The sequence below is a fragment of the Eleutherodactylus coqui genome, chromosome 8, assembly GCF_035609145.1.
Source record: "Eleutherodactylus coqui strain aEleCoq1 chromosome 8, aEleCoq1.hap1, whole genome shotgun sequence".
Taxonomy (NCBI): Eukaryota; Metazoa; Chordata; class Amphibia; order Anura; family Eleutherodactylidae; genus Eleutherodactylus; species Eleutherodactylus coqui.
In genome coordinates, this window is record NC_089844.1 from 55,537,010 (window position 1) to 55,559,978 (window position 22,969).

Below are 22,969 nucleotides of genomic sequence, written 5' to 3' on the forward strand. Positions count from 1 at the left end.
ATGAATGTAATACTAAAAGTCATGTTTAATAGGTTTTGACCTTTCAAAAAAAAACTAATAAAAACTTTGTTAACCAATAAATAAACAGGACAATGTGAAAAATTACAAGATTTGAACCTCACATATGAGTAGAGTTGAGCGAACATACTCTTCCTAGCTTGATGCTCGTTCGAGTATTAGCATACTCGATGGTGCTCGACCCTGCCCCAGTTTTGGCCCCTCCCCGCTGCTGACATGTCAGATTTGACCCATCCCCGCTGCGCATGTCAATGGTAGTTTGTGGCTGGCTTGAGAGAGAGGGAGAACAAAAAAAAAAGCTCAGCAACCGGCGGGTCCCATACAAAAATGCTTGAGTCTCCATTTGAAGTCAATGGGGTTCGTTACTCGAACAGAGCTCTCGAATTTTACAAAAAGCTTGACTCGAATAACGAGCACCCGAGCATTTTGGTGCTCGCTCATCTCTACTGAATAGCACATGAGATGATCATTTTTATACAATAAAGGTAGACACATAGACTTCCTATGCGTTCCAGAATATTTACAGAACTTCTGAGGCTCTCACAATTGGCCATGAGCACCTGAAGCTCCATCAACACTTGGAGCATAGACCCACAAATTACCTCCCATTGCTTATGGATGAAAGTTCTCTTTGCATCTAAATGACAAGATGCTTGTTCAGACCCAACAACACTTTTGAGCTCCTCCTAGCTCACCAATGGTGAGTTTACTTCTCCTGACTATCCCTGGCATCTGCAAAGTAGCATCTTCCTCCACTGTTAGGCTACTCCACAATACTTGCCGACTGGCAGTGGTCGAAGCAGTGGTGGAAGCTGGAACTTTGCCATCTTCTGCACTGTGATAGAAAGGCTGCAGGAGAGACAGGAGAAGAGCAGCAGGTTCCTGGTGAATGGCCCGGTAAGGCACAGGTGAGTATAGATTTTTTTTTTGCTGACAGAACCTCTTTAAGCTTTATTAAAACGGGACGAATGTCAGGCAAACAATGCCCAACACTCGTCCCCGGCATTCACTCACTCCTGTGCTCTTGCACGGGAGCTAGTATCTCTGGCTCGCTCACAGAGCAACCTGCAGGGGGCGGGGAGGCTGCAGGAGATTTCTCTCCACACTCTCCCCGCCCCTCTCCATTGACTTAACATAGGAGCCGTTCAGTACTGAACAGCTGCTATTTACACTGAGCATTCAGCGATCAGCTCATCGTCCATCGTTTAAGCTTAGACTAGTAGCTTGTACTACTACACAAGGACAGAATGTCTTCAAAGCATGAAGCGGTAGAGTCACCAGATGGGAAAAGCTGGAACAATATAGACAAATGACTAAAGGGTAACTTTACATTCTATAGAGATTAATTCACATTGATGGTGTTTTAACAAAAAATATTCCAGCATTACAGGATTATATAACTGATGGAGAAAATAACGTCAGTTATGCAATCCTAGTCCTATAGAAATTAATTAAAAAGTGGATAAATAACTAATGTCATCTATTTCATGAATAAGTAAGAATTGAGCAACATACAAAGTATCTATAATCAGAAGATGTGGGGTAAAGGGTAATAAAATTAGATTGATCCCGTGTTCCTCTCACGGTTATCATACTGTTGTAATTTCTTGTGGAGAGGAGTCCGCAATCCACCCTGGGGAAAGAAAATTGTTTTACATGAAGGAGCCAGTGATTACTCAGCATGCAGCACTGGAATGAGTTTCTAGTGGCTTCAGGGTGGTAAGATATGATCAGGAAACCCCTTCAGCCATGTGTCATGCTTTGAGTAATTACCTGGTCAGTATCATCCGAAGTTGGCAGCTATAAATGGAGCTTTAACTCCTTAAGGACGCGGCCATTTTCTGTTTTATATTCCCCGCTTTCAAAAAACATCTTTATTTTCCTACGCAGGATGAGTTATAGCTCTCAACGGTAGTATTGAATGTAGCATATAATGTACTGAAAAACTTTTTAAAAATTCTAATCAGGATGAAATGGGAAAAAAACTCAATTCCGACATTTTTAAATGGGCATTGGTGTACACCATGCAGCAAAAATGACACAACAACTTTATTTTATGAGTCCATATGCTTTCAGTGCACCAAATTTATATATTTTGTTGTAGCACTACCTTTAAAAAATAAAAAAAATTGCAATCTGTTGCTATCTTCTGATTACCGTAATTTATTTTTGCAGGACAGCTGGTAGCTTATATTGACACCATTTTGAGGTACATACAACTTTTATATCATAGTAGTACCAGTATGTTAGGCTGAAAGAAGACAATGTCCAGTCCATGTAGTTCAGTCTGTTTCCACCCCTCTTGTTAATCCAGAAGAAGGCAAAAAAACAAAACAAAACAACAATGAGGCAGAAACCAATTTGGCCCATTTGGGGGGAAAAAATTCCTCCCCGACTCCATAACGGCAGTTAGAATAATCCCTGGAACAACATTTGAAAGTTCCTACCTGACTCCAAGACCCGGATCAACAACCCCGCTGGTTATTTAATGTCCATATCGTGTAATATCATACCACTCTAAAAAGACATCTAGTCCCCTCTTAAACTTCTCTATCGATTTTGCCATCACCACATCCTCAGGCAGAGAGTTCCACAGTCTCACTGCTCTTACAGTAAAGAACCCTTTTCTGTGTTGGTGATGAAACCTGCTTTCCTGTAGACGTAGCAGATCCCCTCTTGTTACCGTCGCAGTCCTGGGTATAAACAGATCATGGGAGAGATCCTTGTATTGTCCCCTAATGTATCTATACATAGCTATTTGGTCGCCCCTTAACTGTCTTTTTTCCAGGGTGAATAATCCCAATTTTGATAGCCTCTCTGGGTATTGCAGTCCCGTCATTCCATGTATTAGCTTAGTTGCCGTTCTTTGAACCTCCTCAAGCACTGCAACATCCTTCCTGAGCACCGTTGACCAGAACTGTACACAGTATTCCATGTGAGGCCTGACAAGTGCCTTGCATAGTGGAAGAATAATGTTCTCTTCCCTCACCCCTATACCTCTTTTAATGCACCCCAAGACTTTATTTGTTTTTGCAGCAGCTGACTGGCATTGATTGCTCCAGTTAATTCTACAGTCAACTAGTACCCCCAGGTCTTTTTCCATATATTTTTTTCCCTAGCGGTACCCCATTTAGTGTATATTGGTGACATCCGTTTCTCCCGCCCATGTGCATAACCTTACATTAATCAATATTGAACTTCATTTGCCATTTTTTACTCAAATGTCTATCTGCCTGTATAAACAGGCTGCACGAGCGAACTTTGTCATTTTTCGCTCATGAGAACAATAAATCGCTTAGTGTAAAAGAACCCTTAACAAGTCCCTGCAGAAAAAATAATGCACTTATCTGTTTTTGATTGAATTTTCATTCTCGTGCATTTAGAAAGCCTCATACTTGGTATGCAGGCTCTCCTATGTCCAAGTTTCTGGCTTTAGGAGAATTCCAAGCACTGATCAGTCTCTCTCATGAACATCTACAAGCTCAGTTCCCCCTCCCCTCTCCTCTTTCATAGACTGTGTAGCATAACCACGACCACTTAATGCTACACAGATATCTCTCCATCTATCTCCATCCTCTCATCGAGTATCCGCTGGTCATTCCCCTTACTGTTGATGAGAGCAGAAAATTTACCCAGAATGAATTACAGCCCGCTGTAATAGTAGCTTTCTCTGATCTGCTCTCCTCCACCATCCTTCAGCACTGTCATACAGCCCTCTGTAATAGCTCATTGGAAAGGTAGTCAATGCACATTTATAGCTGGGGGACAGGTAGGGGAGGAGTCAGTTTACCATTTACAAAAAGGCTTTATTTCCAATACCACATTGATAACAAGAAAAAAGTGTGCAAAGGTGTATATAGCCGCTATACTACTATAACCAATAATGTTAAACCACTATGACTCTAATATCCAGCTAAAAATTTCCATCAAAGAAGTGATGGCATCATAAGTTATCACGATGTCACCAATTATTATTCTGGATAATGTCAGCATCTGATTTCCTGAAAGTTTTGACGTACGTAAAGCAGGAAGACTTACACATGTTAAGGTTACACACACTGATGTCAGCACAATAATGCAGTATATCAAGATTAGTTCTAAAACTAAAGGGGAAGCAGGGGTGGCTTAAAGAATGATCCATGGTGTAGAAGAAATCTTGCACCATGTCCATTGCTATACAGGACTCTGCAAGACAGTACAAAGCGCACTCACATCCCAATACACCCTGATTTACCTAATGGCAGATCTCCAGGAGGGCCCTTGAGTTGGACTTCCTTCTCCTGTTCACCTCTCAGGACCGCTACAGCATCAGCAGTTACTACTTGGACTATGCGTGCAGATACCTCCTCTGCCGAAGCACCAAATGGGCAAAACAAGACAAGCAAACAACACAGACATTGTTAATATAAATGGGCAGGGAGGTAATAAAGTCATAATAAGACTGGAAAGTACTGTACTAGGAGATACCGACAATAATCAGATTACTATTTTGGAGAGATGTTTGCTAAAAAGTTAACACTATGTGCACTGAACCTAAAGGTATGTTTAAGGAAAATGCCAAAGGACAATTCACATACTATGAATATGAAACAAGAATCCAAAGAAATGAAAAAGTGGTATTAATACAGAATCATTCTAACAACATGGAACTACAAGAGGAAGATGAAAGTAATGAGCCTGTAGCTAATTATCAACTATACTGCTTATAGCACTTCAGCAATGGTTGATGGCTGCTGGGCATACAGACAGATACGCAGCGCCTGTCTATCATTGCCTAGGATGGGAGGAAGACACAGGAGAGGTGGAGCATGCGCTCTCTTCTTTTAGCTCTTGTTAACCAAAGGATATAATATTTATTTGTGCCATTTGGTCTAATAGGCCAGCAGACCTGTCATTATAATATACTGACCCTAAATAAAGCATGCATTTTATGGTGATATCCACTTCAGCTTTACTGAAACTGTCAATATTGAGATATAGCGTTCCTTTTTTGCACATATTTGGTACGTGTAGCTATTCCCTAGATGTGTTCTTAGTTGTTTTACATTAGGATTAGAGATGAGGGAGCACCCAAATGCTCGGGTCCTCGTTATTCGAGAGCTCTATTCAAGTAACAAACGCCATTGACTTCAATGGGAGACTCGAGCATTTTTGTATGGGACCCGCCGGTTGCCGGGGTTTTTTTTTCTTTCTCTGTGTTCGTGTTCTTTTTCTCTCTCTCTCCGCCAAGCCAGCCACAAACTCCCGTTGACGTGTGCAGTGTCGCAGCGGGGAGGGGTCAAAACTGGGGAAGGGTCAAACACAGCATGATGCTCGCTCGAGTAGCGAGCACCATTGAGTATGCTAATACTCGAACGAGCATCAAGCTCGGAAGAGTACGTTCGCTCAACTCTAATTAGGATCCTATAAAACTTGCAATTTTTAAAAAAATTCCGGTTCTATATACATGAAGTCTTTTTGTAGTTGTACTGGATCTGAAGCGGAGTCCTTGTAGTTTATCTGCCCCAACCACAAAAATACCTGGGTGTGAACACACATTTATATAGGTGAGACGTTTCAAATATACTTTCTCTCAATCTAAGTCTCAGCATCGTTCCTATTGAGGTTTCTTTACAACTCTTGACTATGGAGCTTGGTAGTCATGCACTGAGAATGGCAGAGAAAAAGAGAACCCAGATATTGCCATGCTATATGAACCCAGTTCAGTGAAAATTTGTGGGCAGGGGAGAGGTACAAAGCCAGCTTCACATGGGCGTAATTGCGCGCACAATACCCATTTGTTTTATTGGGTTCATTCACATTTTCGTAATTTGCATGGGCAAAAAAAATTGAATATGTTCTATTTTTCTGCATAGTTGTGCACCAAAGATCGGCATAGAAGTCTATGGAGGGGTGCGCAATATGCAAGAAGATGCGTTAGACACTGCGTAATTCCATTGTAAAAAGAACACATCAGAAACTAATTAGCGTTTGTTTGCTGTGCGCAAAGAAACATGCCCAGCAGATAGAAAAAGTAGAGTAGGATACACCGGTATGTGCGCAAAAAAGCCTCATTCGGTACGAAAATACATTGAGCTGAGATACACGCAATCGCGTTTACCCTCGTGGAGAAATGAAATAAATAAATATTATATTATCATCAATCATCTTTTCATGATTAATAAAATTGGTGCTTGCAGGACTAACTATGACTAACTGGGAAAATCTATAAACAGACAAATGAGAAAATATTGCTGTATATGTAAAACACTAAATCAATCAATCAAAATGACATTAATGAGCAATCATTCATGCAAAGTTAGCAACAGAGAAAAAAGTGAATAAAATGTCTAGTTTAACCCTTTCCAATCCAATTTGTGTCTTGGTTTTCCTAGGGAGCTTACTCTTTTTCTGCTGTCATACAACTGCACTATCTACTGGCTAAAGCCAGTACTGCATGAGGTGACACGTTGGATAGGCTCCGACAGCAGAGGCTGGAAATATATAGTAAGAGAACCCCGACGGAAGTCTTCCAACATCGGAGCTGTACAGCCCTAAATCATAATGTCTTCAAACGTCAGACAGTGGATTGGAAAGGGTTAAGTAGTTAAAGGGATGGTTGTATTTACTCACAGAGGGCCCTATTATTTTTGTAGCAAAAATACATCTTTCCAAGAGCCATAGAGCCAAAATAACAACCTGACAGAAGGCAAATTGCATGTGGCTCGTAAATACGTCTTGTTTCTTTCATAAGGTAGCAGAGTTATCCACATAATAGTTCACAGCGTGAATCAATCATTCCACGATGACAAAACTCATCGGTGACATATGAACTGTGTAACATCAGGAATATCATGCAGGTGCTAAGAACACTAATAGGTTAGACATTGTGTAGATTTATGAACTGTGACTCTCATTTTATCTGGACACCTCTTGTGCTCTACAAGTGTTTGCTGTCTTTATATGTCAATGAATCATATGAGACATTCTTCTATACTCATAGAAAAGGTAATATGGAAAAATATCCAAGCCTAAGATTAGACAAGGACCAATGTGGCATCCATAGAGGTTGTAGAGCTGGTAACCACAACCAGACCCAATATCTGGAGGGCCATAATCAAGCTTCGCACACTAGAATAGCGCACTGGATAGAGGTGTGCGCATTGTTTTAGTTTGGGAAGATATTCATTTTATGAGCATTATCATTATTTTGTTTAAAATCAATATAGGGGTATTCCTCTTAGTTAATCATGGCCGAGATGGGAATAACTGTCTATATGCTGTGACTAGAGCTGACTGGGATTATGGAAACAACCATGTTGGCTGTTCTATGCTGTTTTTGGATCCCCCATTCACTTGGCTTGGCTATTTCCATAATCCCAGTCACAGCTTTAATGTAACCATGTTAGTCCTCGTTCACACAAGCGTGGTTTACACGCTGCTGACATGCAGGAATTCTGTGGTGAATAAGCTGCTCCGTGTCCCTTGGAGCAGCCTGTTCACATGTGCATGCTGCGGGCAGAGTGCTGCCACAGCTCCCATAGGAGCCTGTGGTCAGCACCATGGACAGCGCCGCACCACAGAGCTGCACAGGCGAGTCGGCACTTGCTGTCCTATCTTTTTTACCAGCGCAGATTCTGCGCTGGTAAAATAGCTCCGTGTGAGCGCTTCCATAGCAACCTATTGGTTGCTACAGAAGCGTGGTTTACACGCTGCTTTTGCAGCGTGTAAACCACGCTCGTGTGAACGAGGCCTTAATGTATGACTGTTGCTCACATGCACTAACTGCTATTCATGAAGAACAAAAACCTACAGAATTGACAGTCTACATTTTCAGTAAAGACATCAGTATAGTCCCTCATTGTGGAACTTAATTTCAGCCCCTTTTCCATCACTGAAAGTGACAAGGGTAGTGTAACCACTGTTTACTGAAGTTGAGGAGCATGAAACTACAAATAAAGTAGATAGATATGGTGTTATTACACTATTGTAGTGGCACTGTAGTAAGGCTATTATAAGGACACAGTAGCAAGTGCTTGAGCATCATTGGACCTTCCAACAGCACAATGACCCCAAGCATACTTCAAAGTCCACCAAGGCTTGGTTTCAGAAGAAGTCCTGCAATATTCTCAGGTGGCCATCATAGTTGCCTGACTTGAAGCCCATAGAAATCCTTTGGTGGGATTTGAAGAAGGAAGTTGCAAACCTAAACATATTAGGGAACTGGAGGCCATTGTCAATGAAGAATCAATAATGTTGTCAGAAGCTGATGTCTGGCTATGTATCATGTTTGCAGTAAGCCAAAACAGCAAAAGGCTACTCTACTAAGTACTAAAGAAGCTTGTCATGAAGAAGTTAAATAATTCTGACTCTGCAGTAGTCATTAAAAGTGCTATTTTGTGGTGAATTTGGAGAAACCACTTGTTATATTAGTTGTGTGTTGCTATTTAAACTGTTCTGGTTTGATTGTTTTTTGTAAACAGCTGAAAGTTTGTAAATTTGGCAAATAAACCTAATTTGCAATGGGGGTTAAAAATGTTGATGGCAACTGTAGTTGGCATGATTAAATGGGCATTGTAGTTCGCATTATTGTATTATTAATGTGGCAGGCACAACGTCATGACCACAGGGCATTTTTTAATTGAGCTCTGGTGTGGCTGCTCCTGTTACACGTTTCTTTCTATTGTTTTGGCACTGTATGGCTGGATTATTGATCTACAATATGATTTGTAAACTGAACGACTATATTAGGATATTGGGACATTGTATGGCTGCATTATCTCCAATACTGTGGAGCACTGTATAATTTTATGATTTGGCAAAAATATTAATCTCACGGGGCACTATACAGCTGCATCATTCGGACATGGTAGAGTACTATGATGTGGACAGTATAAAGGATAATTTTTTAGGTACTGTATGATAGCAATATCTAGACAGTATAAATTATGTACTGCATTTAGTAAGCTGAACACTATAGGTACTGGTGCATCTTGTCTCCACCAGAAACACGGGTGGAGACCTGCAGAGTGACAGGTAACACATTGTTAATGCTCCCCAAGGCTCCGGATTGGCTGACATCCTGCTCGAAGGGCAAAGAGGGTCCGGAGCTTCCCTGCAGTGTTTGTTTTGTATCTTGGAGCTCCTGTGGCTGGAGGAGATGTCCACAGCAGCTGGTCCTCCTACAGCCGATGGTGCCTCAGCGCTCAGTTGGCTTCCCTGAAGAGCACTTGCAGGCGACTTGCAGAATCAGGACCTCCCGCATCGGCACTGGCGGAGCGACTTCCAGGAACTGGTCGGCCAGCGCCACAGTGCCACAAGTGGGACAGGAGTGTAGCTGATGCTGCACTTACCTACATTCATCATATGAAAGCAGGGCCGGCTTCAGTGTTCATCAGAGGACTGCAGTAGAGAATGCAGTGGTGGAGCACGCCAGAGACAGTGTCATCGGCATAGCCGGGAGCCGAGAAGGGAGAACAGCGGCATGCATGAGAGGAGGCCAGAGGGGAGCTGATGGGAGAGCGGTGGAAACACCTACAGTGTGGTCGGAAGTGGAGATGGCAGTCCGCTGGGGGAACACTGACAGTGGCGGAAGACGCTGAGATGGGAGTTCACCAGAGGAAGATAGTTACAGCGGCCCTAGAAGTACAGATGGGAGGCCACCTGGGAGCATACATCAACCAATCTTCAGTTGTAGCCATCACCTGCCCCTCCCCCATACCTGAATTCACCCAACCCATGTCTCCACCATTCTTCCGGTGGAGACAAGATGCACCAGTAGCAACACTATTTTCACACAGCATAGTGGAATTATCAGCTACTACAAGCACATGTATAAAATATAGTGAATTTATTTCAGTCAAACTTTATTATGGTTTTGCTTTTTGTTAAGAGGCCATGCGGTTGGTATGGCCATACTGATGGAAGATGCTTAGACAGGAAACTGGAGACTGGCGAAATCAAGAAAACACTATATTAGCAGAAAAACTACACAAGAATACCTATTTAGGTTTCTGGAGGTTATCATTTTTGAAGATATAGTACTGTTCATGTAGACAGACATTTTATTGAAGGCATACACCTGAACAATAATGGCAGATAATATATTTAAATTTCCCTTTTGAATATGCCAGTTAAGCAAAGAAAGAGTACTTTTTTGTAGTAATCTTTTTTCCTAAAGAATATCTCAGATATTAATCAGTGATAACATTTCAGACAAGACCAAAGTGCTACTAACAAATTGGGAAGAGTGTGAAGCTACTAAAGGAGTACAGTAGGTCTTTAAGTACAGGTGTGCAATCAATAGTTTGAGTCTGACCTGTGCTACTCTCCAAAGATTATTCTATTAATATAAACCCAACTATAACAATAGAAAGCATGGAACTTTATGAGATTACACAGATATTAGCACTGGCCAAAAGTAACCAGTTTGCCTCCAGGGACTTCCTCAAGAGCAACATTGTTTCATATCTTCCACTTTGATGCTTATTTCAAGAGACAAGAGAAAGGAGCACTGTGGAGGAAATTGTGCTTATACTATTAATGATGCTGAAAAGGGACAGACACTTCTGAACTAATGGATGTCCTCTATAAATAGAAGAGCCAGCCGCTTCAATATACCCTTGAAGGCTTCATACAGAGATTCCTCTAACTGTACTTTTCTTAGGGTTCACTAAGAGTTCAAGGAACAGGAAGGGTATCGGTAGCTAAAAACACACAAGATCTAAAGTAGTCCATATATTTATGTGTTTTCACTTGCCCTTCTTCAACTCATTCTCTCAAATCTCATTACTTCCAGCTGAGGATCAATATTCACACTAATTAAGTTTCAGATGATGAGACAACATAATGTACATTGTAGTTCTAAAATGCATAGTTGCCTGCTGCATCATTTAATGCATAGCTTTATTCGCCCATGAAAACTATGTATTGACTACCTGACATATACTTATTTTAGCCACATAAATATAAGCCAGCCATTTCCAGTCAACCACCCAATCAGTATCTTTATTGAAACCCAAACCTGATAAATGCTCAGTCGGTACTATAAAATGATCATCCTTGTCAAGTAACAATTGTAATGATAGTCTAAGATGTCTATGTCTCTCACATAAATATATCAACAAAGTTATGTATGAAGTGCCTTAATTGGTTTGTAGCTTCTTGAAAAAGTCACAATTTGCATAAGGAATGCGAAGAACCAATCACCTAATGTATATGGTGGACTCCCAACTTTCCCCCAATGGGAGATGTTGGAGAAGGATCAAGGCGCTTGATTTCAACTGCCTGACCATTTGGTTGTCACTAGAAAAGCCACAACCGGAGATGTCTGGCATTGGTTTTCTCCTCACAATAGATACAAGATACCTGTGTGGTTGGCCAAGCGTGCATGTGTAAGTAGGGATCAGGATATATGGGGGAATATGGAGAGATAGCCATCGGCCAAACAACTGTTCCACTGACAGCTATTTCGTGTATAGGCAGCCTAAGGGTACTTTTACATGGGGTAAGTGTCAGCGGCTTAAGCGGCCAGCAACTGTCCCAACAATTATTGCTCTTGTGCTATAACACTGGAGTGATGATCACTCACTGAATGGAAGCGGAGCGCACCGGAGAACTATTTTGGCTGCCCGTCTCCATTCAGAGTAAACATGCAGTCATTCATAGTTGAACGCATGCCTGGTTAAGCGGCTGACATTCGCTTGATTTTTAGGTGAGCTAAGAACCAAGCAACTCTGACAAGCGAGCAGTTCTCGCTCACTTGCCCTGTCGGGTCTTCTGTTTTCATGGGACAATAGTCACCTGTAATAGTCGCTCTTTTGAACGATCATTCCGGTGACTATCGAACTGTGTAAGAGTACCCTAAGCTATGGGTAGTTAGGCTATTGGTATAGCCACTAAAGGTAGACAAGTCTCTCAAGTAAGTTGACACAACAACTGGTGGTGGAAGATAGTAGTAGGTTAGGATTTCTCTTTTTGGGAGTGGGTACCATTGAATTGAGGTCTATGCACATCAAGATTATGGGGCTGATTGTTTTGCAACACTCTTTAAACCATTTCATATGTAAGCTGCCATTAAAATATGTAAAGAATGTTTATTTTTTATCCATGACATCATAATATAAAGCCATCTGTACCACTGTGATTTATGCTTGAATCAATACAAATGATATTTTTATACAAAATATTGGTTTTTTTCAAACACTTTGTATCTAGGTGATAATTTGACAAGCATTCCTATAGATTTGATTTTGCACTGACATTCCCTCCTGTAACTTATGCTGGTATGAGACTACTGTCATTTCTCCCATTTCTGAAAGGACTGCATGTTCTACCACTGTCTATGCAGAAACCTGCAGCTCGGATCAACACAATTTACCCCTTCTGTAATGCAACAGCAGATTTATTACATGAACAGAATCAAAATAAATGAAATTCAATTTAGGAACATGAGCATGGCTAAAGCTTAACAAGGACGTGTGAGGAATGAGTATGAGCATGCTGCTGAAGGAGATGTCCACTTTAGGTTGTCTGGTCAGATAGTTCCAAAACCTTTTATTCAGGCTACAAAGTCTGTTGCCATTTACAATATTAACCCAGATATATAAAATGTACGAAACCCCGGAAAATATATATTATACCACGTTTCCAATTAACCAGGACAAGATGCTTCCATAGAAACTGCACAATAGAGCAAAATAACCATGCGCCTCAGTCTCCAAGCTTCGTTCTAAACACAGCATAATAATACACATCCGTACAATGGCTTGAAACGAGTTAGTAAAGACAGTATTCTCCGGGAATTAAGTCATCCACAATAGATTATCAGGACTACAGGTTGTGTTTTCAGGAGGCAAAAAGGAAGAAGATTTTCTTTCTGTACTATGTCACTGGCAGTACAGCGGTAATAATGGTCCTCCTTAAGGCATTTGTGCAAAAATGGTCTGTTATTCTAAAAACAATGCCACATACATCCATGGGCTGTATCTGTATTGTAATTCATCCCATTTCATCCTCATTCAAGTGAATGGAGCTGAACTGCAATACCAGGCATGGCCTATGGACAGATGTGGCACTGTTTCTGTAAACATAGCACACCATTTTTTTGAATCCCTGAAAACCGCTTGAACCGGGCCCCTAACGCTGAAAGCATCTTACAAGTAGGTGGGCACGGTAATAATCTGATTCCACAATGATGTAATGAAGCATGGTGGAATAATCTCATTGTATCTAATTTTTAAAGGGAATCTTTCCCCATCTTCTTGGCAGTTCTCTCTGAGAGCAGCACAAGGCGGTGACAGGCTTGTTGATTACACAGATATGTTTGCTGAATGTATCTGTGCAGTAGTTTGGGAAAAGCCAGTATTTTATTACTAGAAAACACAGATGGAGGACTACAAGAAGTAGTCCTCGATAGTCATGAGCTGCAGCTAGCCTTGCCCACCCACTGACTAACTGACAGCCATCTCCCTATGCATAGTAATATGCAGACAGCTGTCAATCAGTGACTGGAGGGTGGGATAAGCAGGGCTCATGAACATAGAGGACTACTTCCTACAGTCCTCTATGTGGCGCTGCTACTAATTACATCCAAGTTTCTCCCAAACTCCTACACAGATACATTCAGAAGATATATTAATGTAATCAGCATGACTGTTACCATTGCATGCTGCTCTCAAAGAGGGGTGCAAAAAGATGGTGACAGATTCCCTTTAAAGCACATGTGTCAAACACAAGGCCCGCGGGCCGAATCCGGCCCGCTGCCTCGTTTCATGTGGCCCGCGGCGTGCCGACGCTGCTCACCACTAAGCTATTACCAGCTGGAGTGCTGCAGCTCCCCGCTGGCATATTAACATTTTTCACAACACTTCTGCCCTATTCAGCAATTCCAGCAACCTGATTGGTTGCTTGGTGAATCAGCCAACCCAAACAACCAATCAGGCTGCTGGAACTGCTGAATAAGCAGAAGTGATGTGGAAAATGTTAATATGTGAGCGGAGGGGAAGCAGCGCAGACAGCAAGGAGGAGGTAAGTATGTGGTTTAGGGGGGGTTAATGGTGACTGCTGAGAGGGGGGGGGGGTTAATGGTGACTGCTGAGGGGGGGGGTTAATGGTGACTGCTGAGAGGGGGGGGGGTTAATGGTGACTGCTGAGAGGGGGGGGGGGGTTAATGGTGACTGCTGAGAGGGGGGGGGGGGTTAATGGTGACTGCTGAGGGGGGGGGGTTAATGGTGACTGCTGAGGGGGGGGGGGTTAATGGTGACTGCTGAGAGGGGGGGGGGTTAATGGTGACTGCTGAGGGGGGGGGTTAATGGTGACTGCTGAGAGGGGGGGGGTTAATGGTGACTGCTGAGAGGGGGGGGGTTAATGGTGACTGCTGAGAGGGGGGGGGGGTTAATGGTGACTGCTGAGAGGGGGGGGGGGTTAATGGTGACTGCTGAGAGGGGGGGGGGTTAATGGTGACTGCTGAGAGGGGGGGGTTAATGGTGGCTGCTGAGAGGGGGGGGTTAATGGTGGCTGCTGAGAGGGGGGGTTAATGGTGGCTGCTGAGAGGGGGGGGGGGTTAATGGTGGCTGCTGAGAGGGGGGGGGGGTTAATGGTGGCTGCTGAGAGGGGGGGGGGTTAATGGTGGCTGCTGAGAGGGGGGGGGGTTAATGGTGGCTGCTGAGAGGGGGGGGGTTAATGGTGGCTGCTGAGAGGGGGGGGTTAATGGTGGCTGCTGAGAGGAGGGGGGTTAATGGTGGCTGCTGGAGGAGGGGGGTTAATGGTGGCTGCTGGAGGAGGGGGGTTAATGGTGGCTGCTGGAGGAGGGGGGTAAATGGTGGCTGAGGGGGGGGTTAATGGTGGCTGCTGAGAGGGGGGGTTAATGGTGGCTGCTAAGAGGGGGGGTTAATGGTGGCTGCTGGAGGAGGGGGGTTAATGGTGGCTGCTGGAGGAGGGGGGTAAATGGTGGCTGCTGGAGAAGGGGGGTAAATGGTGGCTGAGGGGGGGGGGGGTTAATGGTGGCTGAGGGGGGGGGGGTTAATGGTGGCTGCTGAGAGGGGGGGGTTAATGGTGGCTTCTGAGGGGGGGGGGATAATGGTGGCTGCTGGGGGGGTCACTATTAGGGCTTGTTCACATGGGTATTTCGGTAGCACAAATACGCTGTGTATTTGCGCAATCAAAAATTGCTAATGCCTGCATATTTAGGCACGGAAAAAAGAACGCAGATGGGCCCCTGAGATGGTGCCCAAATATGCAGTGAATACATAGGTTTCCTGCGCATTCACCACATATTTGCACGGCCCCTTCACTTCAATGGCCTATTGGGGTGCGTAGTACGCAACAAAATAGGTCATGCTGTGTGAAAATGTACATCATGTGACTGAACTCACTGAAATCAATGGCTTCTATTCACTGCATATTATGTACGCAAATACGCTTGTGTGAACGGGCCCTTACTATACTGTCTTACAATCGGCCCTTTGAAGGTCACCATAAGCCCGATGTGGCCCTCAGTGAAAATGAGTTTGACACCCCTGCTTTAAAGTATATACAGATTATCCACAATGTGATGCCACGATGGTAAGACCTGACATTATTGTCAATTAGGTGGAGCTCCAGGTATAGCTTTCCATTACAACCTACACTAGCCATCACTGTATGTGTTCTAAACTGAACATGACACTAAAACACAAGCCAATTTGATTCTCTCTAAGTGAAAGAGGTCATACAACTAATTGTAGAAAATGCAATTAGCAGATTAAGGTGGGCAGGCAAGCTGCCATGACAGAATCACCCTGATCTCTATGAACCGTTGAACCTGGAGAGACTAGATGATTGGATTTATGAGAGAGCAACGCAAAGAACCGTGCTATATAAAAAACAACAATTCCTAAATGTCGGGAATTAGTAAACAAATGAATGCAAATAGTCTATATATTTCCTGTATTGACCATTTAGAGTATTAGTTGCATTTTTTTATCCTGTACTGGGAAAATAATAAAAGTAGGAATCTGATTGGCTGCCAAAAGCAGCTCTGTTATATTCTGATACGTCATACAAACTCTTGAAAATAAAGAATGAGAGTGAAATTCTCCTTTAACCCCTAATGACCCAAAATGTACAACATACATGTACTGCACAGCACATCATCGGCAGGGTGCAATTCCCACATGTGTGTCCATATATATAGACACACCATATATATATAGGCACACACAGGGTGGAGCTTAAAAGTTTGTGAACCCTTCAGAATTATCCATATTTCTACTTATATTTGGTCTAAAACTACATTAGATTTTTACACAAGTCCTAAAATTAGATAGAAGGCTGAATCAAACAAATTAGTCAAAAGTATTAGACCTAGTCAATTATTGAGCAAAATGATGTGAACTCTTGCTACTGCCGCCAGCCTATTGAAAGCAATGGGATGCAGGCAACCCTGTAGTGATTTTCGGGGAAGAGCTTGAAACCTAAGCCCTTCCCTAAAAATAATTCCTAGCGGCTGTAAAAAAAAATATACATTACCTCTCCGGAGCTGTGCAGCTGCGGCACGTCTTCTCGCTGGCTTCCCCAACACTCTTCTGAAGCTACTTTTCCTGCCAGGGATTAAAAAATTTCCGCTACCTGAATGGGCTGTGTCTGATTAGCTGAGCGCCCAGCCAATCACAGGCAGTGCTCATCCATTCATTGAATGACAGTTGAGCGCTGCCTGTGATTGGTCACAGCACTCAGCTAATAAGGGTCAGCGCTCAACCATTCATTGAATTCAAGAGAAGACGCGCTAGAGCTACATGGCGGCAGAGAGGTGATGTATGTATTTTTTAAATTTTTTACAGCAGCTAGGGATGATTTTCAGGGAAGGGCTTATATTTCAAGCCCTTCCCCAATAATCACTGCAGGGGTTGCCTGCAGCAGTGTGGCCCCATTGAAAGCAATGGGCACGGAGCTTTGATTACGTGCATTTTTAACATTCGCGGACAGCATTTTTTTTGCGCACATAGGTGTGCAAAAAAAAAAACAAAAAACGCTCGCCTGACTGAGTCCTGAAGGTGGAAATTAATCTGAAATGATTCACCTTTGTCTGATTTTTTAACATAACAAAAACATGGCATTTTCACAGGGGCGTGTAGACTTTTTATATCCACTGTAAATATAGATAGACAAATCTTAATTTGCGCTTCCCCGGTCCCTGGTTGCTAGGATTGCAGTCAGCTGACTGCGGCTGCTAGGAAACTAGGAGATCAGGACGCGCTGTTTGTCAATTGGCTGTGCGGGGCACATGTGTGCTAAGCGGCTGAGGATGCTAGCACAAGTTTTCCTTGTAGCAGCATTACATACTGTGACACATGGGGTATATTTGGATTCATGGTGTATGTGAACTTGACCACTGGATGTTAGCGTGCTTAGATGATACGTGAGGAGGAATGGGTTAAAGAGAACATACCCCTTGTATAAGGGACACTGGGTCTGATTGGTGCACAGATTAAGATTTGCCTATATGCAAGTGGAGATCCGGGCCGGGTCCCAGTTTGCCATGGGCGCCTGCAGTCTCTCCAAGGGATTTGGACACTCCGGGCACAAGCTTGTCCCAACATCTGTTCTGTGGGTGACAAACAGCCGGCAGGCAGCATACTGCTTGTTAACCGACAAACAACTTTTACTGCACAGCTTGTAAAATAACAGAGTAACTATCCAGGGGCAGCTTGTATATAACTGGAAGAGTTGCAAATTGTAACAGGCACAACCAGTGCTGAGGAAAATAGTAAAACGGGAATGTCCCTCTATCAGAGTCTCCCACTAGTAGTAATGCGTCTTGTCTCTATGGCCAGTGAGAAACAGTCTCTAGTGGTGCGTTGTGCAGCCGCTAAGCTCTTGTGCGAGGGTGCAGGACTCACCAGTGCGGTGCACGTTCAGGAGGAAGCTGCATGCTCAGACTTTGCCTGAGGCTGGGTTTCTCCAATATCCATAGTCTAGTGCTGGGCAATCAACATTCGGTGCACCTGGCTCAGCACTGTCTTTATATCACTAGTCCATCTGACAATGACTGATGGCACCAGTAGCAGAATTTATGTGTTCCCCAGAGGAGACATGAGACACATGTCCTTCCTGTGTGAGACCCCTCTCTCTTAAAGTTACAACTATCACACAATTACAGGGCACATTGCAATGGGGGAGCCTTTAGGGCACCCCTAGACTGTCACATTACTCTTAGGCTCCATTCACACGAGGCAGTTCAGTTGCAATAAAAAAACGCACCAAAGAGTGCATTGGTGAAAGCATTTGTGTTTTTACTATGTTTGTAGTAAAATGTGGCAAACAAACTAATGCAATTTTGCAAATTTACTTTTTGGTGCAGTTTTTTACTGTGAATGGAGCCTTACACTAATGATTGCTCCAGCGGATCCCTGGAGGGAGCGAATTATGCACCCCATCTATAAGAGGTTGGGTGAGATACGGTGTGCTGTGGAGTAATGCTAGATTGATGAACAGTAATACCAGACAGTCCATGGGCAAGAGTGGAGCTGTTTCTCTTTAAATCCTGGAAAACCCCCTTACTTGGTATACATGATGACCTTTTGTGCCAACTTGGGTCTTCCAACCTAGGCTTAGGAAAGACCACTGTACCCACCTTATAGATGCCCAAAATGAAAATGATCTGTCCTGGTAACAGATTTCTTTTGTTTTGACCCACTTTTAGTCAAGTCAGCCACTAATCCTGTTTAAATTCACACTTTTATAGTAGCCCTAAGTTTTCCACTTTCTTAATAATGCCATTCATTTTATACACGCATTTTTTGGCTGAGATTCCATGCCATAAAAGGCGCAGAAGCAAATACAGGTCTCATAGCCGATAAGGTATCATTTTATTAACGGACTTCACATTTCTCTAATTAAGCATGTCCACATTGGCCCTTATTTACTAATAAGGTTAGACAGTGCAAACTTAGACTAGACAGTAGAGATGAGTGAGTATACTCGCTAAGGACAATTACTCGAGCGAGAATCGCCCTTAGCGAGTACCTGCCCGCTCGGAAGAAAAGGTTAGGCTGCCGGCGCGGGTGACAGGTGAGTTGCAGCAGTGAGCAGGGGGAGCGGGGGGGAGAGAGAGATCTCCCTTCCGTTCCTCCCGGCTCTCCCCCGCCGCCGGCAGCCGAACCTTTTCTTTCGAGTAGGCAGGTACTCGCTAAGGGCAATGCTCGCTCGAGTAATTGCCCTTAGCGAGTATCCTAACTCATCTCTACTAGACAGTGCAAACTTAGACTAGACAGTCTCAAAATGTGCCAGATATATCACTGAATGATAAATCTGTGGACTTTTAAGACTGTCTAGTCTACCTCTAGATCACCTATGAGTTGGCTTAATTTACGCCGAAAATTTTGGTGCAATTTGGCACAATTTTTGGTGCAATGAAGGCCACGCCCCTTTTTCCAGACAAGTCAGAAAGACTGTCTGAAAGTGTCTAACATAATAAATGTGGCGCAAGCACGTAAGACAGTTTTTGCATAATTTGCAACAGAAAACTGTTGCATTTTGAATAGTAAATGAGCCCCATTGTGTAATAATCTGGGCGTACAATGGCCACCTGCCCACGTCTGCTGCTGCTTCTCCAGCACAGATACGGTTAATCATCTGCCGTCTCTAGGGACACCGAATACAGAGTCTTTGTGGACACTACTACGCTGGCTGAGCGGTTGTCATGACAACAGTGGTAGGAAGCAGCTGGTTTCAGGCCTGTAACCAGGAATGGAGACAACTGTTTCTTTATAACTAATTATCTTCCTGACACCGGAGCCTTAATGCTGAAATATAAGCATCCCCAGATTAAATTGTGCCCTGGAACAAACCGCTATCTCCTCTTCCACTGCACTATATGCCGCATGTATCCAGAAGCATACCGCCTGAGAATGGGGTGATAAAAGGGTTAATCTCCCCTTCAACATCAACATTTCTAGCCGCAGACCTGAACCTGAATGATAGCAATATGGAAAACCAGCACTTCTCTCAATTGTTATTGTCAGTCATAAGTCAAGCAGCAGGGGGCACTCTTCTCACTTACAGATCTAATACTATGGGTGTCACTAATAGGTTGTAAGCAGGGTTGCCAACCCAAATTTTTCATTTTCTTGGACAATATATCCAAAAATCACAGATAGCCAACATTTTTTACGGAGGCATCGGAAAACCATACTGAATGATAAAGTTATAGGCCATTATTAGTGATGAGCGAGCATACTCGCTAAGGGCAATTGCTCGAGTGAGCATTGCCCTTAGCGAGTACCTGCGTGCTCGAGAGAAAAGGTTCAGCTGCCGGCGGCGGGCGGGGAGCGGCGGGGGAGAGCAGGGGAGGAACGGAGGGGAATTCTCTCCCTCCAACCCCCCCCCCCCCTCTCACCCTGCTCACTGCCACAACTCACCTGTCACCCGCGCCGGCAGCCGAACCTTTTCTTCCGAGCGGGCAGGCACTCGCTAAGGGCATTGCTCGATCGAGCAGTTGCCCTTAGCGAGTATGCTCGCTCATCTCTAGCCATTATCCATTACTGAGTTACATCTGAAGTGCTACATCCTACATCTACGGCCCATAAGTTACTGAGTAAGAACAGTGGAAAGCCGTCCTATTAGCTGACGAGGCAGTAATAGGTATGAAGAACGTCTGTAGTCTCTAGGATTAATATATTACATTATCTATGTCACATAGGGAGATGATACAAAGAAAGATTCTGTAGGAGTAACACAATGGGCCAATTGAATCACTAATATTTAGTGCTACTTTGTGCTAAGAGAGGTGATGCATGTGGGCTTGGGACAGCCATAATCTTACATTATTTGTTTCCTGTCACCTCCCTCATCCTGCATATAGGGATTACGATGGACCATAATGTGTTATTTTGTTATTCTATTTAGCCATTACGTTTGTCCTTTGGGTCCTCTTTTTGTTTGTCCTTGATGAGGCGATCACCACTTTATTGGGAGAACCTAATCTTGGGGACAGACACTATTTGTTTGTTAAGGCCCATTTACACGGAACGATAATCGCTCAAAATTCGCTCAAACGACAGTTTGAGTGACAGTTTTAAGCAATCATCTTTGCATAACTCTAAATAGCTAATTAGCTAGTAAAGAGTTAATGCAGGCAGAGCAGGATACCACCGTGATAGCTCAGAGAACAATGCAGCTGTTTTGTATATGCAAACAGCTGCATTGTTCTTGGATATTTCAGCTTGTGTCGCGCTGAGAACTGCCAGTGAAAGCATGCTATCTGCACCGCCTGCTGAGATATCAGTGTGCGGCGTTGTTAAGGTTCAACGCTCATTTCTAGCTGGAAAGCATGGGTTTCACAAACATGCGATCTGCAGCAGTCTCGCATTGCAAGGAAATCGCGCAATTTTGTCACCCGTGTGAAACTAACCTTAATACTAATATTAATAAAAGTTATATTTTAGGCTTTTTTTCTGTGAAGGGCATTTCTTTTGAATGGGTTTATACATGTTTTGCCGCACTGCAATGTGATGCGGGAAACAAATCGCAACATGTTCTGTCTTTGTGCATGATCTTGCATTGCATGACCAATTGTTTTCAATGGGGCCAGCGGCAGCATCGCGTTACGACGGAGGATCGCTTCTTCCCTGAACTAATGTGAGGCAGTTTTGAAACAAAAATTTCCTCGCTTCCGTAAGGAAATTGCGTGTTAGCGAGCGCTTGCCCGTGTGAAGTTAGCCTTATAAGTAACACGTGCAATAGGTCAGAGCCAGATATGAACTCATTACCAACATTCATTAAGAGCTCTAAAATGATGAAAATTTCAGTCATAAGAGATTGCTCATGCACCTCCAGCTGCAAAAATGTCACGGACACATATAGAATTCGCACGCGGGGCCAGCTCTTATGTGCGTGCAACACATCCCTGTCCTGATTTAAGCCTAATGAGGTGCAGAATTGTTCTTTTCCCCCGCTGTTCTGCACAGCATTTTGCGCATGTTTTTACGTATTGCGCATGCCTTTGGGCACCTACCATACACTTCTATGAGGCCATTTGCTACGCGAATACTCAGGAAAATGGGGTAGGTACCATTTTTTTTACACGCAAAAAAAAGGAAATGAGAACAATCCCATTGAATTCATGGATTCTATTTTCTGTATTTTGCGCATGCAATTTTGCCTTGCGCAAAAATTGTGTGCAAATACGCCAGTGTGAAGGAGTAGTAATGATGTGCATTTTGTCACTAATTTTGGTGCGGATTTGCTCTGGATTTCACTCATATTTTAAGGGGTTGTACTAAGATCATAAGTTATCCCCTATTACATTGTAATACTCAAAATACATTTATTTTAAGAGTAATAAAAGTACCAAAAACATTTTTTTACTGATCTGATGCATGTATGGTGGAAGTTATACCACCATGACGGGTCCTGTTTAAAAGGTGTCCAAACTTGTCTTTTAAGGGTACGTTCACACAGGGCTTAACTGCTGCAGATTGTCCACAGCATTTACTCTATAGCCATTTGGGTGAGATTTAACAAAACATAGTGCCGAAAAAAAATGTGTGCTGATTCCGCAGCGTTATTGTGTCATTTATAGGGGTTGTCCAAGATCACAGGTTAACTCCTATACACAGGATAGGAGATAACTTGCTGATTGGTGGGGGTCTCACTCCTGAGAACCCTAATAATTGCAAGAATATTGGTCCTATATCCCCCTCTGCCTGTCCCTGTGATGGATCACTTCTTCCCCGGCAGTAACATCAGAAGGAATGAAGTGCTGGCCTAGCATACTAGGTTGGTGCTCCATTCACTTCAATGGGACTGATGGAAATAACCAAGCGCTTACTGCAGTCCCACTGAAAGTGAATGAAGCATCAGCATACTTGTGCGACCACCACTCTATTCAGTCTACTTATCACTGCGGGGCTTGTAGTGGGGAGGTCAGGGGACACAGGACCTCCCTTCTCAAGAATGGTACGGGTCTCAGCAGTGAGACCTGCCCCGACCA

The 22,969-nt window shown here is 43.4% G+C and overlaps 1 protein-coding gene across 4 annotated transcripts in view; it reads right to left on the minus strand.

Annotated features, from left to right (window-relative positions):
• The window catches only part of MAP2 (microtubule associated protein 2), a 251,527-nt gene that overhangs the window by 51,971 nt on the left and 176,587 nt on the right, over positions 1–22,969 (minus strand). For all 4 annotated transcript variants that reach the window (XM_066575645.1, XM_066575643.1, XM_066575642.1 and 1 more), the window contains exon 6: positions 4,253–4,366. In XM_066575645.1, coding sequence (XP_066431742.1) covers positions 4,253–4,366 — 114 coding nt within the window. The remainder of the gene's footprint in view (positions 1–4,252; positions 4,367–22,969) is intronic.